The sequence below is a fragment of the Aythya fuligula genome, chromosome 1, assembly GCF_009819795.1.
Source record: "Aythya fuligula isolate bAytFul2 chromosome 1, bAytFul2.pri, whole genome shotgun sequence".
Taxonomy (NCBI): domain Eukaryota; kingdom Metazoa; phylum Chordata; class Aves; order Anseriformes; family Anatidae; genus Aythya; species Aythya fuligula.
The window spans coordinates 12,942,893-12,969,466 of NC_045559.1; the positions used below are offsets into that span (position 1 = coordinate 12,942,893).

Below are 26,574 nucleotides of genomic sequence, written 5' to 3' on the forward strand. Positions count from 1 at the left end.
CTCCTCACCGACTCATTTTTCACAAGCAGTTGAACTTACAAATTAAGACAGCAAGTAAAGGCTTGAGTTGTCCTTCGTACAGCCTTCTGCAGGTCTTCAGAACTAAAACCATTCATTTCTGGATGAATGAGTGAATGACTGCCTCTAATGTGAAAACTCTTACAGTTTGCTGAATACTTATGCATGCCAACCTACTAAATGCAATGTATATCTTGAAATAAGGAAGCACAAGAGTTTTCCCACCTCTACACCTTTTTGCAGCCTTTTCTTCACAACTCCGTAATGTCAGCTCTATCAGTACCATACAACTTCACTGCCAGCATTTCAACAGTTTAGCTGACTCGTTCAAGAAACTGACAGATGCATATTTTAAGTCTCGTTTAGGTTGAATCCACATTCAGCTCAGAGCCAGGAATGTAAGGTCTTATCACATGGTGCCTATAAATAACTTGCAAGAAGAATTGGCAAACTCAGTCCAGTTTCATTACATGCGTATTTCCTTTGCAGCAGGAAAACCCTGTACCACCGCACAAGGGTACAGCGATGAATAACCCATCCACCTCCCATGGCTTCCTACGGAATTGGGCTTAGGCACACTAGGGGGACAACAGGAAAGGTTATTTCTTGTGGCTGTTATGCAAGATGCCATCTATATGTGCACTCCGTGGAGCGTTACGGTGCCTTCTGAATCTCTGGGGGATTCAGCAACAACACAACAAGAGGTCAGCTGGGGGCGTACACAAATACCTTGAATCAAGACACAAACATCTTGCTGCCAGACATCCAAAACCAGGAGGAAGATTGCTCAGTCTTGTTGTAGCCCCAGTGATCTGAGCTGCTCAGTAAGAACTGGTTTCACTAATATTAAGCAGAGATTTACCAAAAATGCAAGGATGTAGACTGCAGTTTGACAGATCCCCTCATCTCAGTCAGCAAAAGCAAGGAGAAGCAAACCTGCAGCACCAACGCCGGCAAAGCAGAGGGCTGCTGAAAAGCCTTGCCAGGAGCACGTCGCAGAGCAAGTGTGAGAAAGATGGGATGAACTTTCCACTCCGATGCCAGAGGGGGCATTTTGTTTGTTTTAAAGCCATGAACTGATTACAGGTCCAGGTAAAAATTCCACAGAAGCCTCCCTTTCTCTTCTTCATAGCTCCAGGAGAGGTGACCACGGTACAGCCTGCTATTGAGACAGAGCTAGCTCTCACGTCCAACTTAAATTTTGATGGTCCTGGATGTGATGCTGACACTGTCAGCATAATATCTGAGTTGAGTGAAGGCTCCTAAGGCATGTGCCCTTCACCAGAAATAGAGATCAAAGCAGAGGCTCATCCTCCCTCCCTTGTGAAGCATTTCAGCTTTGGTGGGAAAGTCAAAACCCGATAGCTATGATGTGACAGAGACGTATGCCGGAGTACCAGCATTACCAGGAAGGAGTCACAGAAGCGTAGAAGGAAGTGTCTAATGACAGCTTGAGGCTTTCTCCACTGAAAACGCCCCAAAGGCGAGAGGTTTCACTCCAGCTTGATCGGGCAGCCAGAAGGAACTCAAGCAAGGCTTTTTCCCAAGCCCTAGGGCCACTCACCGCTGGCAGTGACTCCCCAGCTCCTTCATTTCAGCACTTCTACCCTAACCCACACCACATCCTTAAAGCACAAAACCCACGGTGACAGACATCCAACAGAGAAGCTATACAGCCAATACAGATCACGTACGGCTCAAACAAGAAGCATTAGGAACTGAACAGCTATCATCTAAACCTCTTCTGCTGAAGAATATTTAGCTTAACCATGTTATTGCTCCCTGAGAAATTTCACAACCTATTAGCACCAAAGTTTTCTTCCTGACACTCTTTACCATTCCCTTGCTGTTGATTTCACAGTATGTGGAATGAGGCATCAGATGCCACAAATGATATATCTTGCTTCTGGTTTCACTCAGTTGTCTGTTCTACTTCAGGAGTTAACACTTGAAAAGTTTTTCTCCCTCTTCCTTCATAAGGCCAAAGACTCTTCCTCTTTTCCCACGCCTTGGAACACATTTCCATGAGTTCAGTGATTGTTTTCAGTTCAATTCATATTAGGCAAAAGAAAAGCATCACAACTGAAACAGGAAACTGCGAGCTTTCACTCCAACAAAAGTAAACTAGGATTTCCTACCTGTTGGCCCCCAATACCAAAGCTGCCATAAATAAAGGCACATGAGAACAGCCATAAAGCTTTTATTAAACCTATACCTCTAGCAATACAACTAACAACACTTAATAAATACTTAGTCCAGCTTCATGATGTTCAGTCTCAAGCTGCATTATTGCTTTTACCACGCTGTTGAGCTGTATTACATCCTGTCCTTGCTTGCCCCCACAAGAAGTCTGCTACAGCCGCACGTCCTGCCATGCGCCTTCCAAAAAGGCAGTCGGGCTCTTTATCAGCTGTGCTTTGTCTGTTTTTCTGAAACAGAGGTACTGCCCCATAAGCCTTTCACTGAGAAAGGATCTATTCTGAAAAGCTGGAGCCTTACACACGCTCTGGCAAAAAGCACAGCTGTTTGTGCTATTGAGAAGCACTGCAACCAGCATCTGGTTTGGGGTTAATTACCTCACTGAAATTACCTTTCTGAAACACCAGGGGAACTCAGAGGTGCTACTCCTTTCTGTTAGGTGATGTCCTTTAGCATACAGCTGAATTGCTATGCAATGACATGAGCTCAGGGTGAAATACACTCATGTTAGACAGGCAATTCCAATAAAAATGTGCTGGTTTCATCTTCTGCCAGGTCTTTTTTTTTTTTTTTTTTTTTTCCCCAGAAGCAGGCTTGACCCTTACATAGAAATACAGTGTCTGTAAAGACTCAGTAATTTAGAGCCCATAGCATTCAGCAGGCAAGATTAGGATGCTGTAATATAGTTTTGTTAGTTTATAATCGGCAAGCAGAACACTCACGGGGTTTTAAAGATTGCTCCCCCCTCAAAAACAAAACAAAAATGGGAAAAAGAATGTTTCCAGACAAACACAAACAAGAAAGCTTTTGACAGGCACCAAATCAGTACATCCGTGCAGGAACATGTACAATTACAGTTGAGTTGATGTAAATATGCAGTTGATACGAAAAATTAAAAAAAAAGAAAAAGGAGGGGGGAGAAGGTATCAAAGGAAAAACATGTTTACTATCTGGAGAAAACATGCTTAAAACTATTTTCACCCCTTCTTTGAGGCTGTGTCTGGACGCCAAGGAATGTGCTAGTTATAAAGAGGTCATTTATGATGGAGCTCAATAGAGTTTTAAGAGCCAGGAAGTGGCCTTATTAAAGATACAAACTTCTACTAAGACTTCTGTTGTAGGAACCCTAGCTAATAGCCATCACAATATTTATGGATAGGCACGCAATTTTGTATCCTAGTTGTTCATATTAGTAGCATCTCTCAAATTTTGGCTAACTAATATATCCCTGGGAGTTCAAAAGAATACACCTTTAACCAGATGATGCCAATTCTGGTTTCAAGACGAGATAGAACAGAGAATGCAATGGCCAACAAAATTCTCATACTTAGAGCACAAAGCCATAAAGCAACTACTCAGATGAAACCAAAGCAGCAATTGCTAGTACAGAAACAACAAACATAGACAGTAAATTACTCACTAGAATAATTTTCACTATTTCTCTCCATCAAAGTTTTTATTTTAATGGTTGAACATTCAAGAGCTGGAAATATCACAGTTAAATGCTTCAATAATACAAACTCTGATTTAGACTGGTTTGCCAAATTAAAAAAAAAAAAGCTTAACCCCCTTAATCTGCACACACACCTTACTGTACACAATTCTCTTCTGTCAAAGTAACGTGGGTGTACACGAAGCACCTTCTACCAGCTTAGAGCACTATCGCTCGTTCAGGAAATACTCGTCTCATTTGCTTTCATGAGCTGCTTCTAAAAGAGGAAGAGGCTATAGTTTTTTCCTCTAATATAAGGATTTCAGATATATTTTTGGCATGCCATCTATGTTTAAAGTTCCAGCGGTAACCTTAATCACGGGTATTCTCAGGTTTTATATTTACCCATGTAAACCCAGAAGTGAGTAGCAAAAGAAACACTTGCCTATTCTGCAGCCTCATATCAGGAACACCCAGAGGCTAGAACCTTACAGTGAAGTTACTAAAACCAATTGAAAATACTGCTTTAGTCTGGTAGTTTAACTGTTAGAAACCACAAATGTTCTGGAGGAAATTTTCAATTCTGAAGATGCGTACAAGCTTGCATCAAACTAAAGGGTCAAGCAACAAACATTTTCTATGTATCCTCTTAAAAATAACTCCCAACCTAAATCCCTGATACATCTAAAATGAAGTCTTTATATATATATATATACACAAACATACACACACACATATATATACGCATATATATATACATATTCTTGCCTTCTGTACATCAAAGCTGCAAGTCAAACTTGAAATTAATTTCCAGCCCTTTTGTAGGTTGCCTTTATTGCGTTTATAATTATCTCCGAAACCCTTCTATTCTGAAGACCAGAGAAATGTCTCCTTCATACCAACTCAACTATACACTCCATCACTGAAAGAATTCTCAAGTAGCCTCTCAGTGTTTGTACCCTGCAGGATACGTCTGTCACACACACAGTGTGTCAAATAGAGCCCTTCTACAGTGCCAAGTTTCAACAAATTAAAAGGTACTAAAGTCATCAAGTAAAGTGAGTCTGGTTCAGGCAAGTGCCTTGTCAATCAAGGCACTGATTTTTTTTTTTTTTTTTCCAAATAAACCTCAATTGTTGCCGCTTTTAAAAGCTGCATATTTACAATTCAGGATGCAGAACTAGACTGTTTGTTTGGTAAACAATAGCCAAACCCTCATTAGTTCTTATGTATTCTATTTGAAACACAAACAGCTTTATTCACCACCCCCAGGTTCTGGATGATAGATTTACTTCCAGGTATTTCAGAAATGCACAGGAATACCTTCAGATCTAACCTCAAGATGCTTATCTACAATCCTCATCTATGGAGTAAGTGACAAAGCAATAAGACTCCATTTCCTTTCTTGGGAAAGGAAGCTGTTCTAATCCGAGCCTCAAGTCAGGATTTGATACGGTGCCAATTCAAAAGAAGAGCATGTGAATTTTTACAAGAACTCAGGCAAGACCCAAGTCTCTTCAGTCTGCTTTTACTAAGAAATACATTGAAAGAAAAAAATCATTTGACTGGAAGGATTTATACAGTGGGGCTTCTCGAAAAGACAGAAAAACACAAAAAATACCTTCTTGGGCATTTTCTTGGAATTTTCATTCATGACTTCTCACTAAAAGCAGATCATACTAACAGACTTTTGGATGACGAAGCCAGAAAGCCATCAATAAAGAGGAAGATGACAGCGTTACAAAAAGCGAGGAAGTAGACTTTTGGGACAATAGAAAGACTGAGCTTTAAAAAAATGCTAAAAAAGTGGCATACCAGAAGCTAACAATGAAGGTGACATATGTATACAATTAAATTAACTAAGTGGCAATTCCTAAGCGTTTACAGCAGTCACCCAAAGAAATAAAACAGGATATTTAGTGACAAACAGGCTACATTCACAAGTAGGTCCAGCATGCTGGAACGTTTCTAGAGACAAGACAATGTAAGTTTCCAATAGCCAAAAGGAGGCAGAAGCTATTTTCTTCTTCCATCTCAATTTCCATAACTGACTAGCTGAGGCTGTGATTCTTCTTTTTTGATGGACCATATGCTATTTTTCTTCAGAGTCCAAAATAAATAAATTTGGTTCAACTTCAAACTACTGAAATCTTGCTTGCAGCAAAGAAACATGCAAATTTTAACTTATCTATTGCCTGCATTTCCTAATGCCCTTTAGCATGTAAGTATTAGTATTGTTTAAGTTTCATTTTCCTGGTATTTCATATAAAACATGACTTTTTTCCCCACATAGATGCTTTTGGTTGTCAGTGCCTGGTTTTACTTGAAGATATTTTTACTGTAACCAATGAATGCCAGCCTAGCAATTCATAAAATAATCTTAGCATCCTTCAGCATAAAAATCAATGCTTTCTCTTGATGAGGAAGCAATATTTTCTCTTTTAAACCCTGGCACCAAACATTTAAGTCTAACACCTTCATTCTATGCATTGTCAGCCTACTCTTTCTCTGACAACTCTTCCACCCATTGAACACGGATGGCCCAGGAGGTTTCATTTTTGATTTTAAGTGCCTTGAAACTAGTTTTTAACCTCTTTTAGAAAGTTACTGTATGGTCAGCAAACCCCCAGAAGGTGTATTACTGTAAATCCTTAAATCCTTTGAGATCAAACAGGGACCCGCAGCAGGCGTGTTAGCTGCTCACTCAGCCCACGTCAGCTGTCTGATAGCCAGCAGAAGGTACCACATGGAAGTACTAAACTATTAGGTTTAACAAAGAAAATAAACATCACATTTTGAGGACTGAGCAAAATATCCCCAACAAGCAACAAGTCTGACAACGTAACCCTTACATCTTAAAAGAAGTTACACATAAACTGCTAGTTTTTTTTTCTTCTGTATTTTACTTTTCCTTCACAAAAACACCTAGAAACCTTAATAAAAGCACATTTTCGGCTTAGAAAGATGGGCTTAAGCAGCAGTTGGCTCGCACAGTGCCTGGGGAGCCCATCCACTAGGTGTCAGTGTCCTCTCGGCAGGGGAAGGCCTCAGGTGGCACCGAGAAGGCAGCCCACACTTCTTGGTTTTGGGGTCAAGTGTAAAGGAGGAAATCCTTCCAAAGCATCCCTATGGCCACCTGGGCCACGACAGAAGCAGCAGTAAGAGTACACAGGACATAAATATAGCCCTCGTCCTCAGGTTTAGCCAGTAAGGTGAGAGGGTGAAGCTCAAGAGCTGTTTCTCAGACGATTCCTGAGGAGCTGTACAGCACAGCTGTCAATATGAAGGCACTCAAAATCGGCAATAAAGAAGCTGAAAGATAAAGAAACTTCTGCTTCTCAGTTCCCAAATTACCCACCCCCCAAAAAACAAACAAACAAACCACAAAACCAGAGTGCTTTTGTACAAAAAATAATACAAGAATAGGATCTACCTATACCAAACCGAAACAAGGCCTGAAGAGGCCAGAAGCAATAGGTTACGTGATCATAGCACAGTGTGAAATCCTCCGTGATAGGCATAAAGCCACCACACCCTGCGAGGCAGAGAGCAGAAGTCAAAGTTCAGGCCCACATGTGTGTGGTGGAGGAAGAAATGGGTGTTTCTATTCACATGCGCTAAAACTAGATATTCAGACCAAGTCTAAGTTTGGGTCTGGAAGGAGAACAGAGATATAAAAGGAACATGAAATTTCATGGACAGACTGCTCACTGGGAAGCTAATGCCAACCTACAAGCTACACAGGACTGCCAGGGCAGCGGGGAAGCAGCACTAACACCTCACAAAGGCAGAGACTCAACCAAGGTGTGGAAGCAAGGCAGGCCGAGCTGCTGTAATACAGACACTTACATACCTGGCACTGGGCAAGACCTATGCTATCAAGGAAGCAGGTACAAGAAACCTGGCAGGTCATGTGAAGGTGATAGGGAAGGCTATGAAGCTGAGAAAACAAATTTGAGAACCACAGCACATACTGAGTTGGAAGGGACCCAGTGGGTTGCAAGGTACAGGCTTCTCTTTTTGAGGGTATCACATCAGTTTCCCAGAGACATCTCTCACTCCATCCCACAGCAAGAAAACCCCTTTGGTATATAATAAAAATGGTACACTTGAGCAGGCACAGGACCTGGCTAGCTCCAGCAGAACCACCCCCAGTGGTATTTGGTATCCTTGCCAGACAGGAAAAAAAAAAAAGAAAAAAGTTTACCACAACTTTTCCCTTTAGAAATGGGAACTTCAAAAAAAAAAAAAAAAAAAAGGAGGAAGTTGAATGAAAGGAAATTATACAGAGCTAAAAAAGTAAAGCATTTGCAAGCAGCACAGGGCCTGTCTCATGCTCTGGGCAGTGCTACCTCCCACTGCCCCGGGAGCCCTCTCAGTGGCAGACTGACTGAACTGAGGATGCCTTCTTTTCTCTCTCTCTCTCAGTATTCACTAGCCAGAATAAAGTGTTAGGCTAGGAGCATGTTTGATATTTAATATTCTGATATTTAATATTCTGAAAGAAACCATATAATACCCTATGATTCAAAAATTCATCTATTCCTCTTCCTTCTCAGTGCAATACACATATTGCTGACTACGTGCAACAGATTTCTTTTTTAAAATCCCTTCCAGGCAGCATAATATAGTCTCCTTGATGCTGCTGCTTTGTCCCAAATACCACAGGTGTACTTATGACAGTTTCCATACCACTTTCACTGTCCATGTTCTGTAAGGCAGTTACTTTCAAGGGAGTGTTCCCTCTACCCAGCTCCTATTTGTCTGACCCATCTTGTACCATTTTGCCTCTTTGTTTGTATGCTGTCAACCCAAAGAAATCCCCAAACTGCCCTCAGTATGGAAATGATTTCAGGGTTTTCTTCCCTGGTGCACACACACACCACAGGAACGCTGTGCGAGCTGCTCTGTCTTTTTCAGAGCCAATTGCTTTGACAATTTAAATGAACAAGTGGCCCTTCAAAACAAAGGCAATACTGGAAACATCCTGACCAAACACCAACTCAGATAACACTTCCTAGAAGTCTTATTTACACCCTGCCTTCACCCACCGTGCCACCAGTGGTTGGTCAAAGGCAGCAGAGGCACGGCTGAGCAGCACAGTCACCCACTCACCTTTCTCCCCGGTTAATCACACTTATTGCAACGCCCAAAAGATTCTTATTTACATGCCACTAAACAAGCCAGAACTACAAATATTTATAACATTTTAAGATCCTTTCCAAGCAGCCTAAGATAACGTCATTCATATTATTCCTTTGTCCCAAACACCACAATTAGAGTTATTAATATTCAACTCATTTACTTTGTTCAAATAATAGGCCTATCACCTCAGCCTTCACAAAGCAAGAAGTAACTTTCACAAAGCAATACTTCCTTCTAAGCTGATTATTATGTTATATAATAACATAATATATATAATATTACTAATTATTCTGTATTTAAATATTTAGATGCCATCAAAACCCTGTAAGTTACAAATGCGAATGGATTCATGACATTTGGTGGAACTCTTCAGTTTCCTATTTTAAGGTATTGCAAAATAGGATAAAACAGCAGAAGTAGATTCTTGGCCTTTACATTTTAAAGGCCAATCACAGAGGTAATCTAAAGGAAAGTAACCACTTCAGATACAATTCCTATGGCTGACTTCAGGTTTTAACAAAGTTGTATCGTCTGTGATTAGAGCAGTAAGTGCACAAACTGCATTCACCCACTTCTCTCCTTCCTATGTTAAGAGAGCTAAGAAATGGAATACAGGGGAGAAGAGTTTTTGATGATCTACATGATTATAAGATATGCACAGAGGTATGTCCTACTTTTACAGTTGGTTTTTTTTGTTTGTTTTTAAAGTTTTGTGTTAGCCATGTTGCTGCTTCAATTCAAGACTGTTCAGCTCATGGTACAATGAACCACTGGTAGGACACAGTTTTATACCCACAATCAGGCAAAGGTTTTAGCTGGACTCTTTTTACTATGTTTTTTACAGCTGCTATTTATACAATAATTTTAAGATTTTACATATCAGTCACTTACTAGTTGCCCCAGACACTTTTAACATTTTCCTCCTCAGCCTTTTATTTCACTTCTCTTTATTTTTTTCCCCTAAGACTTTAATCTCCTTTATTGCAATTCCTTCCCCATATCAGCCCAAATACTGCTTTTATTCTAACTTGCTACTGACGTTGGCTGCAGCCCACGCTGGCCCATCTAGGAACAGGAAAGTTGCTCAATACCAAATGCCTCCTTTCTCTGTTTATAGATACATTTCAAAAAAATTCTCAGAAAATACTACAGCTGTGGTCAAATTCACATTCTGACTCTGGAAAAACGGAAGCCAAAGACAGAATTAACAAGGTGACAGGGTGAGAAACTACAGCCGCCAACAAATCAGGAGAGACACCGGGCAGATTAGCATCACAAAGCTCACTGTCTGCAGAAACTGGAGTTCTGCCTTGTTTGATTGCAAATACTGGTGACAATTCCTGGCACAAACAGAACTGCTACCCTTTTGCTGCCTCTTTCAGCTCGGTGTATTGCTCAACATGCATTGCAGAACGAGCAGCAGGCTGCTAACCTGCTAACGCAAAGAAGCTGCAAATACCTTGTGGAGTTGACGCTGCATTTTAGCGAGCTGAAATAGGAAGGCATCTCCTGCCTTTGACTGTCTTCCTCCTAAAGCTTTTGCTCTTCACTGCTTTTTTTTCCTCCAACAACAAAGTTTTGATCTCCTGCAAGAACAACTGAAGTTTACAGCATCTTACAGAGCACTGAACTTACAGCTGTCAAAATCAGAGGACCAACACTTAATTACACTTTTAGCCAACGGAAAAGTTTGTGAAACCACCAGTCACGGCTCCTCAGGGTGACAAAATAAGTAGATGAAATAGAGCAAATGAGGAAAGTTGCATTACAAAGTTACTTCCTCAGAACAGATCACAGCTGCGCTTGGGAAAGGCTAGACAAGAAAGAATGGAATCTAGAATTTCAGACTAAGATAGGAAAAAGTAAAAGCAAGCAAAGCATGGGTTTCTTTTTTGTTAAAAAAAAAAAATGGAAAGTGATGCTACATAGTACTGAATAACTTCTATGGAAGAGGTTGCATTGCTATTTATACTCATTAAATAACTACTTGACTTGCTTTTTGGTTTGAAAACAGGTAAATCTTCAGTCAGCAAAAAATAAAACCTCTAAAATCCTAACGAGGTTACTGCCTACTACAGTATTTCTGGCAAGGAAATGAGCTAGATAATGCGTGCAGTTTGGATTGGGGTGAAAAAATTGTTTCCAAATACCAGAACACCCCACACTTAGTAAAATGTTTTAAGTAAGTAGGACACAATTTTCTCAACCTTATTTTCCCTCGATGCAAGAGGCAGCATTCCAAACAAAAATCAATAGTTTTAAAATACCTCGATTTCATTTCAACAGCCAGTTAAGCATCTGCTGCAGCCTGACTTTAAAGAACAGCAGCATTTTTCTAAAGCTCTCGCCTCCTTAATCCTTGTGTGCTGCCTTCCCTTAAAGGCCACCTTCTTCTCATTCCCAGTTTCTAGCATCACGCATCAGTATTCCAGGGGGTAAGGAGAATGGCAATTAATGCTAATGAGCCCAGACAGGAATACACATTTGTCCTTAAGAGACAGTAAGTGCATGACAAGTAATAGGATGAGACATGCAGCATTACTACCTCCTGGCTTTAAAATGCAAACTACAGGAAGGCTTACAGGGAGGCCAAAATGAATCCAGTCACAGCAGCAGTGATTTATCAGTGTCTCACCAGGACACAGCATGCCTTGTGGCGAGCAGCACCTCGTGTCTGAACGCCGATGCACACGCTGCTTGAGAGAAGGTTGCACCACGACCCCAGTGCTGACTGCACTGCTGTTCTCTATGTGTTGACTGCACCCTTGTAGCTGCCAGGATTTAACGTTTATTTCAAGATAGTCAAACGAGTTCTTTGGGAACCTTGGTGAAAACCAAGCTTGGACAATATGGTTCAATATTAGGGCTCCTCTTGGTGAGGAGACAGATCCATAAGCAGCTGACTGGTCCAATGCTAACACTAGAAAGTTAATCCTGGTGAAATGAACAGGCCATAACATGAAAACTGATAGGGAAGAGCATGCATGATGATTCTTACCAAGGCCATTTCCAATGCAAATAAAGAAAGCCCAACTGAGACAGAAAAAACAGACTTACATTCACAATAACTCTGGAGAAGCTATTTGATCCCTGAAGCTGCTTTTAACCAGTCTGGTTAAGCTTCGCTGTCCTGCTTCCCAGGCTTCTTGCCTCACTGTCCAGAGCTCACACACTAAGATTTTTACTTATTAAACACGTTGATCAGAGCTAAACAACATTTGCAAGCTAACTTTCTGTTGAAAAGGATAATAAAACCAACAAAATGCATGGCTAAGCTGTTCTGTACTGAGTTTAAAACCACCCTCAAACAGAGCAGCCAGCTGTACATGGGCCATTTAGTTCAGTAAAACAAACAGGACAAAAAAAAAAAAAGACTCATTACCTTCCCTCTTATTATAACCCAACAACTGATCAAGCAATTAATGCTTGCGCAGCTGAAAAGGGTACCAAACTACACTACAATTACTTGCCTTCAGTTCCTTAAATCCATAACCTGTATAAGCTAATGCTTGTTCTGAAGAATTTCCCGGCTAAAGGAAGACAAAGATGAGGATGGACAAAGACATTAAACTCATTCACACTGTCCTCCACTCTCTTCTTCCACTCACCCCACAATGGCATCAGTATTCCCAAAACAGTAACAACCGATGGCTTAAAAATGAGGCAACCATCCCGGCACTACAGTGGTAAGGAGAACGGGAGTGAAGTGGAAAAGGAAAGAGAAGCCTTCAAAAGCAGAATGAAACCAAAATATCCAAGACAGCTCTGAGCTGAGATGTGCTGAATCAAATACGCACGCTGTAATTTGCGTATGATCTGACACACGTACTAAGCCCAGTGGAAAACGATGCACTTCGCAGGGGTGATCCAACTACTGGCTGACAGAAACGTACAATTCCCAAAGGGCATCTTGTTTATACAGTGCTCAGAAGCCAGATCCAACAACCTCAAGACAAATCAAGAGACAGCCGTAGAGGAAGGCAAAAGGAAGCCCACAAGCACCAACATTTCCACCATGCCGTGGAAGAAAATTTTTTGCAGGAGATGCCCTTCAGCAGACACACTTCGCATAAGCTAAGTTCCCCAACAAACTGTTTCTTCTGGAGGCATTCTCAAGCCCCGTTTATAAGCTACATTATTTTTATATACTTTCCACTCCATGTGACACCGACATGCCCACTACGCTGACCTAACACAGGAAGCACAGAAAATCGCAAGCTCTATCCAAACGAATCTTCACTTCAAGCACGTCGAGCTGGTGGGCTACATTTCTCTCAACAGAGCATTTCATGTTTTCAGTTGTTGCCAGTCAACAATAAATTCCGCCAGCACACTAGCAGGAATCTGGTATGTTAACAGAAAAAGGAAAAAATAATCATACGAATCTTGTAAGTAAATATTGACTCTTCTGTGACTCTCACTTCTCTTGGAAGAAGTTTGCAAGGAACAGCAGCTGGAAAATCTACACGAGTACGACCCAAGGAAATCATGACTTCAGGTTTTATAGTGCCATTACTACAGCCCCATCACACCTAAAGGACACAGCACTGAAATGCAAGGACAGAAGGAACTCACTGTTGTATTCATTTACTGGAACTAACTCCGGTGACCCCCTGACGAGCCCTATGAGACCCTTTCACCTGACCAAAACCACGATTGCATTTAATTCAAGGTACTGTCTCTCTCAAAATAAGTCAGTTCACTACTTAATTATATCCCTGACTGAGTTCTCTTTTTACTTTGCTACTGCTTTTCTCAACCTAAATGCATCCTGGCCTGATGCACATTTAATACATTTGGAAGTTATCTTCATCTGTACGAGCTAGAAGTACAACAAGGTAATAATCACTGAGGTTTTAGACACGCACGCAGTTTTTTCACGGGATGATCATTCTGCCTTGCTTTAGCAGCCATGGAGCATTTTTTCTACGAATACAGGAAGGGAAGCCTATTATGTATGCTATACGGCTGTACAAACAGGATGCTGCCTTCGTTTTCACACAATCACCAACTTAAACAGCGTGATGCTTTTTTAAATGCTCGAAGGATGCGTTGCTATAGCTCTGCACCCAAAATGCTGTCATGTGTACTAATGTATAAACGGGTAACCTGAGCTCTCCTTCAGGATCTTCTGTATTAGAATTAGACACAGAATTAGCCAGCATTTTAACGGTAAATATTTCCCCTTAGGAAATGGCAGTTTGTAAATGGATTTATTGCAACAGCCTGTTGACATTAGGATATGAACCTTTATTTAAGTTTCACTGGTCCCTCAGATGAAATCATTCACTTACAAGCTGCAGATTCATGTAATTTGTAAAAACACAGCTAGGCTTCTTCCCTCTGCCATGGTTTCATGTATTCAGGTTTCTACCTTTTTTTTTTTTTCCAGAACAACAGAAATAGTCAGTTGAAGTCCTAAACAACTTGCAGGCAGCATTTTCACTATAATTAAAAAAAGAATTGAAAGGTCAAATTTCATCATGTTCATTAAAATATTAAGAAAATATCTGGCACCAGTTTAAAGCACATCCGGTGCAATGTTTCTACAGAATATTACAACAATTTCATGGTAATTCCCACAACAATTCTATGGAACAGCCTTTGAAAAACTTCCACTTACAGAGGAAAATATAAAAAGGCTGTGATTATTGTTTTGTGAGTGACTGCAAGGTGGAGTGTCCAGCAGAACAACAACTTAAGGCAGAACATTCAGCTTGAAGAACTGACTTGTGCCCAGAGCTTTGGTGTATTTTATGGCAAAAAGCTGTTAAAGAAAGCAGAATAGGTCACACGTCCCCCTTCTGGGCCTACTCTGCTAAGAGTGGAAAGAACAGAAAAATAAAGCTTTTTATAAAAATAAAGCATTTCTTTACTACAACTCAATTGCAGTGAGAGGCTCGAGTATTTTACCTGCCTAAAATCATTGTCATTTTTCTCCATTCACATTCACACGCAGCTATATTTATACTACCTCACAGGAAACAAGTTAGTGTTCGTTTTACTTGTTTGTTTGGTCATAATAAAAACGCATCTTTGGGTAGCCACCTATGCTGCTAAAAATGGAAGTCTCAAAAAAAAAAAAAAAAAAAAAACTGTGAAAGAAAAGATACTTACAGCGATCTGGGGAGACTCGCAATATCTACGAGATTATTTCCTTCCTTTAACAGTTTGTGCAACAGGGCTACTGCCCGAGAGGCAATTTATTCTAAATTTGTTTCTACAGGAATTCCCAGTTCTTGAAGCAGTTAAACTAACCTACATATACCCTTCCCTCTAGAACAGGGCTTCATTTTCCAGTTTTATTTTGAGCTAAATTGTTCCCTTGAGTGCTCCTACAGGACACCTGTATTCATTTCAATTAACAATTACCTGCTTGCTCAAATTATCAGAATATGTAAGAGGCAGTAACTAATAACGAAAGCAGAGCTTTGCCTTGCAATCCTGTTTTTTATATAAGAGGGCAAAGATTGAAGTACAAAATAAACAAAGATTTAAGACTGCCTTTCCACGTGTAGAAAATCAGTAAAAAAAAAAAAAAAAGAAAAAAGAAGCAGTACATTGCAAAAACACAAAACCCAATGCATTTACCACCAAGTCACCACCTTATGAATCCAAGGTGGCCATGATCTAAGTGCAGTGCCCTATTCATATCACTTGTGCTGTTTGTTGAGCTTTTTATGGCAATTATTCAGTTCTGTGCAAAGACTGAACAAATACTGGGCAACAAACCTAATAAAAGCTGTGCAAGGAGGAAGCTACACGCAGGCACCACGCATGTTACCAGGACACCGAGTGCCTTGGGGGAAAAAGACACTGCTCCACCACAGGGTTATGCATTAGAGAGTCAAATACAGTCAAATGAGAAGTGAACCACTTAGGAGCAGAGTGGAACAAAGTGCTTTTAGAAGCTGTGGGGAACACCACTTGTGCTTCTCAAGAGCTGTGCAGCTCCCACAGCAGGGGGCATTTCAGCATGATGCATTATGTACGTGGCAAGTCCCTTGAACGCTCACAGAAAGGACACCCACATAACATCATCTGAACTGGGAACCAGTCGTTCACAGAGAGCTGTGTCCTCCAAGTACCACCAGAGGAAGTATCAGATAAGACTAACACCGTACTAACAGAGTGAAAGCCAACATCTATCCGGGAAACCAAACAATGGAGCAGAAGTTAAAAATTCTGGACAAAGCATCCCCTGAAACTCTCGAAGGTGGTGAGTAGCTTGGAGGCATGCCTACTGGTCTCTGAAGTCCAGCCAAACCTTCATGGACTGGAGTCTTGTCTCCACAGCTGCAGACATCCAGCTCAGCACAGAAATGGAGTTCTCATCCCCAGTATTGACCTGACAGCAGATATATACAGTACAGCTCCGCTACCAAAGCTACCAGCCCATTCCCAACAAAAGCATGAAGACCAGACCATACCAATCACGTGCCATGGTCTTTAGAGCCTCCCATTGAGATTCCTTTGTTAGCTTTGTCTTGAATAAGAAGTCTTGGCCCCTCATTTCCATTGTAGCCCTGCTGCACAGCTGAGAGATGGTCATCTGCCTTTCCAGAACCAAAATAAGAACTGCTCTTAATCTCACTGATCCATGCAGAGGCTGCGTTTCCTGCGATCACAAAGGGTACAAGACATCTGTGTGTTTTTAGATAAAAACAAAAAGCAGATGTCATCCACATGTGCCAATAAGAATGACAAGACAAGACAGATCCACTAGACAAATGCAACAAGATGCAAAATTGTTCAAGACGACACCACCAAAACAGACCTTAGAAAAATAAACACCGCCAGCTAGAACTTAAAAGACTACTTAAGAAGGAAGTTAATGTAAGACCAGTTTGTTTAAAATTTGCAAGTTCAGTATTTTAACGAAGTAAGAGATTAAAGTCGTGCATATGTTCTTTAAAGCAATATGGCTTTAACTAAGTTAATTACCCCATAGGAGACTGACGCTTTCCAGCCCATTAGTTTAGACACAAAACTAGTAGCACGACACACTTAAACGTTACTGAGATACATTAGTTTCAAGAATCAAGGCTTGCTCTCCAACATATGCAAAGCTAAGGCTATAACTCTTCCTCCAAATAGAAAGGAACCCAAATTACATGGAGAAGCTTATGACCACTGAACTGTGTTGGATGTCTCTGCCAGTGAACTAAAAACTGAACACGACAACCAATTCATACAGCACTTACTAATTTCAGTCCCCTGATTTAGTTGCCCATGGCACATTAATAAATCCGGCCAATTCAATTGTTTTACTACATTAAGGGAGCTCAGAAGTAAAATAAATAACACAATTAACTGTCAGAAGTATCGTGGCAGAACTTCCTTCCAAACTGCTGATGCTTCCTTCTAGCAATCCAAATGAATGAAACTTATCTTTAGTTGCTTTTGTTCCTTTGTTCTCATGGACCTCTCAGTTCATGAGACAACATCATTCATAGCTTCAGTCCTCTTATAATAGCTACTTATTTTTCCTTCTTGAAGTCACTGGCTACATCAGCTTGCTACTTTTTACAGCTGCTAATTCTAAGCCTTTCTTTCAAAAGGTACTTCCATTAAAGCCAGGATGGCTGTAAGCTTTCCCACAAAGTGGTTACCACCAACAAAATTACCTTTTAAAGGAATTAAAATCTCAGTCTGTAGCAAGATAGCAGGAAAAATCAGGTCAAACAAACTAGGTCATCCACTTATACCTCTATTTATCCAGTACCTTTGGGGAATTTTTCTACCTTCTCTTTTTAGAATGAACGAAATTCTTACACAGCTAAAGTGGATGGCAAGAGAGTAGCTAGCAGAGGCCCTCTGAGATAAAAGCTGTAACTTTCCAATGCAAATCTCACAGCGCCTCAATCATCCTGACATGCTCTTGAAAGATACTATGAAACAGTGGTTCCCAGCCTAGAAGGATGGTCCTAAACTCTGATGGGCTTCACCACGCTTTTCTCCTCCTAATCTTTTGCTTAACTCGCTGTTGTGCTCTCAGCCTTCCTAGTCAGGCTTCTAGCTTAATTCTTGTACTGTCCTGGTGGCGCTGGATCAGAACACAGCATCACTCTGGGGAGGTGCAGGAGGATTTGAGACAGATTCACCAAAGCAGCCGCACCCAGTGACTCCTACTTCTGGATCAAGAACTCCACAGCGGGATCAGAGCGTCCTCCTTCACGGATGCATTCTGACCAGATCTCTCTGAAACAAATTAATGAGTTAAGTTTCTACTGGTAAGTTTTATTGTCTGATGAAGCAGGAAAACAAGGAGCTCAGCCCCTTTCCAACTTTCATTTGCTACTTAATAGAAATGGAAATGCATATTCATGCCTTGCTTACAGCAAATATACACAGCTGAGTTATCCCAGATGGCATGGACATGACCATAGCAGTGGTGGAGTGCCACCAGCCCAGGGAAAACACCAGGATACAAGTGCTGTACTTCCTAGCAGCACAAAGAGCTTCTCCTCTACCCATTAACTTATGCTCTGCTCAATTCCACACCTGACCTTTAACACTGATGCCTCTCTCTAAGTAAAGAGGATTTTTAAGAAACCAAGAAAATCATCATCTGGGCTCTGACTTCAGTTCTAAGACTGTGTACTCAAGGCACCACCACAGTTTTGTCTTCCCCCAGCACTAACAAATGCGTTACTATTCTCCCTGTGCTGAAGTGCCCTACATACTGAACATATTACAGCACTACTGGAGCAGTGCAAGTCCCTTTAGCACAAAATCCATCAATCTTACATACTGACAAGCAAGAAAATCAAACGCTTTTCTGTTTATGACAAATTAAGGCCTTTAAGATGAATTTGAAAAGCTTTGGCCCTAACTATTAAAAACTTCCTATGGGCAAATGTATGCACATGAGATAAGCAGGTATTCAGATTAACCTCTCCTGGGCTGCAGAGCCGGTGAGTTACGTTTGGCAGTAACACTACACAGCAGAAACACCCCACACATATCAGTTTTAACGTTAGTTATGTACACCTCAAAACAAGAAACTGTTTCTGTGTAATATAAATTGTTTCTGCAGAAATTATATAGATATAAGCACAATAATGTGTATATATACACATGTATCTGCGTGCATGTAGAGCTCCAGACCCATGGAGCCTAGCATAGATGAACTGTGGTCACCTGAGACATGTACCTACAGATTTCTCTCTCTGCATCTATCTACATATAGCTATATATATGTGTTTGTACATATATGCATGTATATATACACACACCAAAGTTATGGTAGGACTGCAATCTTAATAAAAGCTAAGTATTTGACGCACCATTTAAATTATTTAGGATGTGTGCTGTATGCCACAAGGTGCAAGGTCAAGATTATCACTTGCTCCTCCTGAATAATCTAATAATACCCCAAATCAGTACACAAACCTTTGATACATAAGACCAGGAGACTTGCATGCTGCTGTCTTCAGAGGCTGAGCAAACAGAGCTTGTTACCATGCGAGTTATTTGACAAAACCCAGAGCGTTGCCCAACCACGTTGTTTTAGTTTCATCTGCCTGAAAGAACAACGGCAACTTTAGGCCAAGTTTGCAAGTTCTTACACCCCAGGGTGACGACAGGAGTTCTGTGGTTGTATTCAGCCACCCCTAGGAAAATTCAGAGTGGCATCTTGGAAACAGCAGCAGCAGCACTCATTTCCTCAGGAGACGACAAAAAAAAAAAAGTTTAAATATATTGATGTTCATAGAAAGTTGCATTTTGTGCAACACTTCAAGAACAGCATTTCACCAAATTCCAGAAGCTTCTTAAGTTAAGGGTTACTGAAAATATTATTCAGTCGTATTGCTCCAGCCAGAAGTAGCCTACATAAATGGAGCTTTATGGCCGGCCTGTATGACTTAGCATTGCTCACAATGAAGTAATTTTTCCCCCCACACCCCCGACCAAACCAACGGCAGTCAATGAAACGCAGCTAGCAGGAATACACTTCAAAAACACATTAACGCTCAAAGTAATGCCTAATATGGAAGACGAACAAGACCAGAGACAACTTCGACTCTGAAATTTTAAGGCTGCAAACCCTTCAAAGGGCTGCCCCAGCTGCCTGTGACCCATTGCACAGCTGTAAAAGCAGAGCTCTTCGCAACGTGCCGCTGCACCGCATGCTCACCGTCCTTCTCCCCAAGGCCATCAACCCTGGGAGCATGCTCGCAGGAAGACAAGTGCTCAGAACTGGTGACGGTTGCTCAAAATCCCCCCAGGTTACGTGAATTTCCCCCAGAACTTGTTTTTACACCAATCACTTTTTAAATCTTAAATATATATATAGGTATATATATATACATATATAACAATTAACCTGTTTGTGAAAGTCTAGCTGACGCTACCCGAGTGTTTTTCCTACTTTAGCCTTAGCAGATAGAAATTATTTCTCTTCAAAAGGCACCGTGTGTTTTATGATGCAGAGGATGAAGACTAAGCAGAGAATTCATGTTTCAGATTATGTTACAAGCAAGAGACTCATTCAGTAAGTAAATACTAGAAAACAACACAAAAAATACATGTATAGACATTGATTTTTTTTTTTTATTATTTTTTAAGAGAAGTAATTGGTAATGTAATTCTGGAGGCATAGCAGTCTTACCCTTCTCTGCTAATTTTCCTGATTATATACTTGCTCTATAAAATTGAAAAGTACATTCACAGATACACCTGAGATACATCAGTGGTATTTAAATTGAGAAAGTTTACACAAATGCACATTAATATACAGACAAGCTTTTAAGAAGGTTGTCTGAGTGCTATGGTTGCAATTGAATGTATTATTTGTGATCTCTTTAATGCTGTATTAGACAGTACAGGAATTAGAACAAAATCCATGGTGTGTTTATCATTATTACATGGACTTTTACTACATATCTCAGTCACCTTGATTGGTAATTTAGAGCAGCCTAGATTGTTATTTCATTTTTAGTAGTCTCATCTCAGGTATTTTAGACGTGATCCTTGGAAGTAAAGCACATCCCACCTCCCCTTTTTTCACCAAAAAAAAAAAAAAAAGAGGCAGAAGTATTTAAAAATAAAAACTTAAAAAATTAATAAATAAAACAACCAAGAGATTAAGAGTGGCATCTATCATAAAGTCTACCTTTCATCCACTTCAAATGAATGGCCCATTCAAAATCCCTTTCATACTGTAGAACACAGCGCAAGTTCTTCGGTATCTCAAAACCTATGAGTTAGCTTAGATGGATTAAACAGAAGACAGCCAGGGGTCTCCTACAGAATACCCAAAAGAGAAGCCAGAAACACCTTCAGCCATTCTCTGTGCTCCATTAAAACTGATTAGCCAGGGGTATAACTCCAAATATTAGGTCAAACTGTCATACTCTGCAAAACATTTGAAAAAAATGATTTTTTTTTTTTTTTTTAACAAAATGCTTTTCACTATTCATATTTCAGTTGTCCTGTAAAGATATCAATCTACCTCAGAGAACTGATAGCAATGACAGTAGCAGAACACTGTTGCTGGATTACTGCATAAATGTGTTAGCTGTGAACACATTAAATGTAAACCAGCAACAGTATTTATAGAAGTCTACCTAAAATCTGGAAGCTAGAACTGTTTGCTCCACATGGACCTTGGAATTGCAATCCTGGTTTGAGATGAGTCCTGTTCATTAGAGGAATTCAGAATCCAGACCAGACTGCTTGTGAACACACAACAATACAATGCACGACACAACACAAGGAAGCAATCTGTACTCCACCTTGCCCTAATACCGGTGTCAGCTTTGATGTACTTTAACCATACATTGGCCAGACCCAACCTGCATTATTTGAGGAAATGCCCACTTGCCCCTAGAGCCACAGAGCAGAGCTCATTGGCAAGACCCACTGGCAAATGAGCGATATGCTGCTGCCAAACGACACACTTCATTTCCACCTCATTGTGTGCACCCATAATGCTCAAGTGATCTACTAATAAAGTCCTGCTTACTTTCCAGTGCAAACTAATTAAAATTAAATACATTTGACTGCCAGTAAAAGGCTCGTTATTGGTGCCTACGCTGTGTAATTTATCTTGCAAGAGGGAAAATAAATAATTAAGTCACCTCTCCACCTTCCGAGTGGAACATGTCTTCAGGGATGTCAACAGCACTATGAAGTAGCAGTCAGATTTATCTGTGCTATGGCCTTTCAGTAACATTCAGCCAGGCTAACCAGAAGCCTTCAGTCACCCACAGCCTACCCGCACACAGATGTAGCTCTCCTACCACCTCTTCCAGAGCTCCATGGCACCTGTCTGTCAAGCACCTTTAGTTCATTCACTCGGTCCCAAATATAATTCTCTAAGTCAGCTACTCAACGCAGTCAAAGGCGATAAAGACATGAAAATAAAGAACTGTTTTCAATTGCATTCACTCAGTATTCCTCTCCTATTTTTAGATTCCATTTTGACTTGGAAATGAAGCGATGAGTAACAGCAATTCCTTTTCTACACACTTGCCGTTGCGGTGCAGCAACAATACATCCTGCACTTAAATGAGAACATAATTCCTCCCCAGAAAATCACTACTGGAACCTACAGAAAAGATAATACAGAAGCTTTTTACCCCCTTCATCTCCCCTCCTCTCTCCAATCATTATAATGAGTATCTAAGCATTGGTCTGTAAAAAAAGAACAAAACAAAAACCAACAAACACAACAGCAAATGACATGCCCTCAGTGAAAAATAATTGGTAATTACGATTCTCATTGCTACACTAATCTGTATCTGCTTTGGTACGTGCAGGTGAATACTGAGACTGACGGGAACACTTCTGTCAGCGAGCAGCATCCCGGTTTCCTGGTTTCCGTATCACTTCCTATGCAGAAGCAGCATGCCGGTTGGAAACAGAAAGCGTTAAGAGCACAAAAGAAATCTTGAACGTGATCCTTTCCAAAGCATTTAACACTTCTGCAGGCAGTACACCTTTTCCCTGAAACGCCTCGCTAGTTGGTCTCCGTGACCCTATTTTCCCATTTTTAGCAGCATTCTTTCCTTACTGCTCTGAGAGCAAAGGGAAAGCTCAGGGCTCCACATCCGAAAGCTACACAAACAATGTGCTGTCAGGAACAGAACAGAAACCAAACTGACTTTTCCATACAGAGCGGGGACTATTTAGGAGAAAGGATGGCAAAACTATTGTTTAGGCTTTGTTACAGTCCAACTGCATGCGTTAGGCTGCTTATCAGACCTGAAATGGTAGCAGCTGATTACTGGATCTAATTCATACAGCATTTAACAGAGGAGATATTAGAAGCCCTGCATTTTCTAGGCCACCCTTTCTGGTCCACTTGAACCAGACTCCCCAGTACTAGATGTCAGCGTGCGTTTAATAGCAATTATATCACGAAACCCATCCCTTAACAAGGGCTCTGCCCTATCCCTTAACCTCCCCGTTACCCAGGGATGCTGCTGCCCCAGAGCTGTGCCCCAACTCGGGGGCAGCCCCTCGGCTCCCCCCATTCCCCCTGCCTTTCCCACAGGCCGGCTGCTTGCCCTGAGCTTGCCCTGGGCTTGCCCCAGCCCCTGGCAGCTCGGTGGCCCGGGGCTGCCCTTCCCCGGCCCCGTTTCCTCCCGCAGCCCTCTCCCAGCCCTTGCGCAACATCCGCAGCCCCGATGCGACATTTCCATCCCGTTTTTTTTTTTTTTTTTTTTTTGTTCTTCCCGGACCATTAGGGAAGGCTGACAGCTCCGAAGGCTGGCAGAGGGGTTTGATCCCAAACAGCGCCAGAGGATAACAATAATAGTAATAATAAGGCGAACCGGGGGGGGGGGGGGGATGCTCGCTTTTCCCTCTCCTTCGGGTCCAGCCGGGTTTTTCTGTGCTTTTTAGGGACTTCGCCGGGGCTGCTCGATCCCAATCATTGTGCGATTCAGGAGGCAGATGGCCTCCAGCGGGTTCGCAGCCCGATCAAAAAGGGGGAAACGGAGCCGGCATAAGGGAGAAATCCTCTGCTGAACGCCCCCCTTCTCCCCAGCACACCGCCGCGCTGGGCAGGGGCTGGCGGGGAGCTGGGCTGGGCTGGGAGGAAGAAAGGCCGAGGGATGCAGGCAGGGCTGCCATGGGGGATGGGGAGCTGGTGGGAAGGGAAGGGAAAGGGAATATCCCTCCCAGGGAGGTTCAGGGCATTTAACCCGTCTCCTGGCAGGGAGCAGGGGTGCTCACCGGGCAGATGAAGGGGTAGGCATGGCCGGCAAGGAGAGGGGCTCCCCCTCAGCCCCTCCCCAGCCTCCTCTGCCCCCTTCATCTGCTGGGGGGGCTCCTGGTCAATTGGGTTTAATTCTGCCTCTCAGCGTGAGCAACCCCTCGGGAGGGGTTTGAGCAGGGAATGGGGGCTCATCACTCCCAGGGGGGCGGTTATAGGGATACACCCCGGTTACGGGGCCAACCCCGGTTATAGGGTTATCCCCCGGTTATGGGGCCAGCCCCATTTACAGGGATAACCCCGTTATGGGCCCATACCCCTGTTATCAGGGTACCCCCCGGTTATGGGGCTAGCCCCCCGGTTCTGGGGGTGTCCCCCCCGGTTCTGGGGTACCCCCAACCAACCCCTACGAGTGTGGGGGACCACGGGGGGCCCCTGCCCAGCTCGGGGGCCACCCGACGGCACCTCACGGTGCTCCCCCCCCTCAGAGACCCCCCCTCGGCCCCTCACCATGAAGTCGGAGGCGAAGTTGTCTTCCCCATTGTGGTCCGTGTCCTTCATGGACTGCACCCGCCGGATGAATCTCCTCAGGATCTCCTCCTGGCTCATCCTGCCCCGCCGGGCGGGAGCCCCCCCAGCCCCGGCCGTTCGCTCGCTCGTTCGTTCGCTCGTTCTCCGCCTCGAGCCCCCTTCCGCCGCCCTCCCTCGCCTCTCCTCGCCCTGCCGGCCCGGCTCCCGGCTCCCCACCCCGCTCAGAGCTGCCCGGCCGCCCCCTCCATCTCCCCTCCCTCCGCCCGACCCTCCCCGGGCGCCGCCGCCACAGGGACACGACGAAATCCCCTCCTCCTCCTGCCCCCCCCACCCTCCCTACGCAGGCGCGGCACCCGCCGCCCCGGCCTGAGGAAGAGGCCCGCCCCCTCTTCTCTCCCATTGGCTATTCCCCCACGGTTCCCTCATCCTATTGGCCGTCCGTCACGCTCATCAGCGCCTAGCCCGGCCTCGGGGGAGAACTCCGTTCCGCTCTTCGCCTCGCCCAGCCGCGCCGGCCCCTCCCGTTTCCCACGGATGGGACCTTCCGCCGGGCGCCGAGCGGAGCTGTGGACGGGACCACTTGGAAGGCGGAGGGGGAGGGAGCGAGCCCGAGCGGAGCGCGGCGCCGTTCGCTCCGGCTGGAGCACAATGGGGGCGCCGCTGGGTGCCGGCGGCCCCGGGGCCGGCATGCCCGGGACCTGTAGGCGCAGCCGGCTCCTTATCCCCGCTGAAGGGCCGGCTCCCGGCGGTGCCCGCCGTCCCCCCTGTCCCGTAGCGGCCCGCCGGGGAAGGGCCGTGCCGGGTGGGGAGCCCGGAGCCGGGGAGAAGTGACCGAGGCGGGGCGAAGGGCGCCCCGCGGGGCCGGGCAGGGCGGTGGGCGAGCTGTGGGGAGCGGCGGGAAGATGGCGGCCGGGGGCTGAGGGGAGCGCTCCCCGGCGCCGTTTCGGCACGGTTTTTAATAAAAATCGCCTTACGAAACGCCGCCCGGGGGCATGGGGGGTCATGTGGCAGCGGCTGCTCCAACCGCTGGGCACGCAGCTGAGGGGCACGGGCTGTGCCCCATGCTGGGGGTGCCCCCCGGGCCGTCAGTCCTTACCAGAAAATACCTTAAATTTCCTCCTTCCACGTTACGGGATGTTTTGGCAGGGTCGAAGCATTAAGAGCCATGATGAAAGGGTGCTATTTCTGCCTTTTTCTCCACGTTAAGAAGTGAATTCATTGTCACCTGGTATTAATGTTAATTATGTTTAAAATATTTGTGCTGCGTTTGTATTTGGCTTCAATAAAATCAAAAACGAAAAATTAAACTTCCACGTCTATTATTTTTTTTTAAAAAAAGTGCTTCCCAACAGAGAGATTTTAAAGTTAATTCTTCTGAAATTGTCTTAGCATGTTTTTTTTTTTTGTTTTTTTGTTTTTTTTTTGTTTTTTTTTTTTAAAAAAAAGCCACTAGAAATCTTCAGTACACCTTCTGTGTACAGAAATACATGCCTATTCTTTATAAGGAAAGATTAATTAGCCTCATTAAGCATTGTCTTCATGTTTGGTGCCTTGATTACATGTATAACTTCTGCTTCATCACAACTTCTGCTTCAGCAAAGCAAAATAATTTGAGGTATGTTGTATAAAGCCTCACAGCATGATAAATATACCACATAAAGTCTCTTTAAGTACAGTTTTATCAATGAAGAGGTGTGTGGCCTTTATGGGCGTAGCTGGTCCTATAAAACCTTGTAACAGACTCATGATGAAGTTCCACACAGAAGCATTACCTGGTTAAAGCACCCTGCCACGTCACCCCTTTCTATCCCCTCAAAGCATCGCTCCTACCTGCTGCAGTGCCATGCCATTGTGGGACGGTGCAATAAACCAGGCCATGGAACTGAGCTGTGATACAATCCCCCAGGAAAGCTACTTTTTCTTCTTAGGTGATTCAATTAAGCTGGCTTTGCTACAGAAGCAAGCCTACGTATTAGCTTGGTCTTCCTGTGGTGGTTGAAGGTGTTACTGGTTTAGAACGACTGCCAAAGATCACCGCCTTTACAGCAGAATTAGCAAAATGGCATGTTTTGGCCAATTCAGT

The 26,574-nt window shown here is 43.2% G+C and overlaps 1 protein-coding gene across 1 annotated transcript in view; it reads right to left on the minus strand.

Annotated features, from left to right (window-relative positions):
• The window catches only part of PTPN12 (protein tyrosine phosphatase non-receptor type 12), a 76,669-nt gene extending 50,432 nt beyond the window's left edge, over window positions 1–26,237 (minus strand). The window contains 6 exon segments of the mRNA XM_032199771.1: window positions 24,471–24,865; window positions 24,868–25,057; window positions 25,059–25,099; window positions 25,102–25,144; window positions 25,146–25,189; window positions 26,144–26,237. Of these exon segments, the coding sequence (XP_032055662.1) occupies window positions 24,471–24,865; window positions 24,868–25,057; window positions 25,059–25,099; window positions 25,102–25,144; window positions 25,146–25,189; window positions 26,144–26,237 (807 nt within the window).
• Window positions 26,238–26,574: the final 337 nt, after the last annotated feature.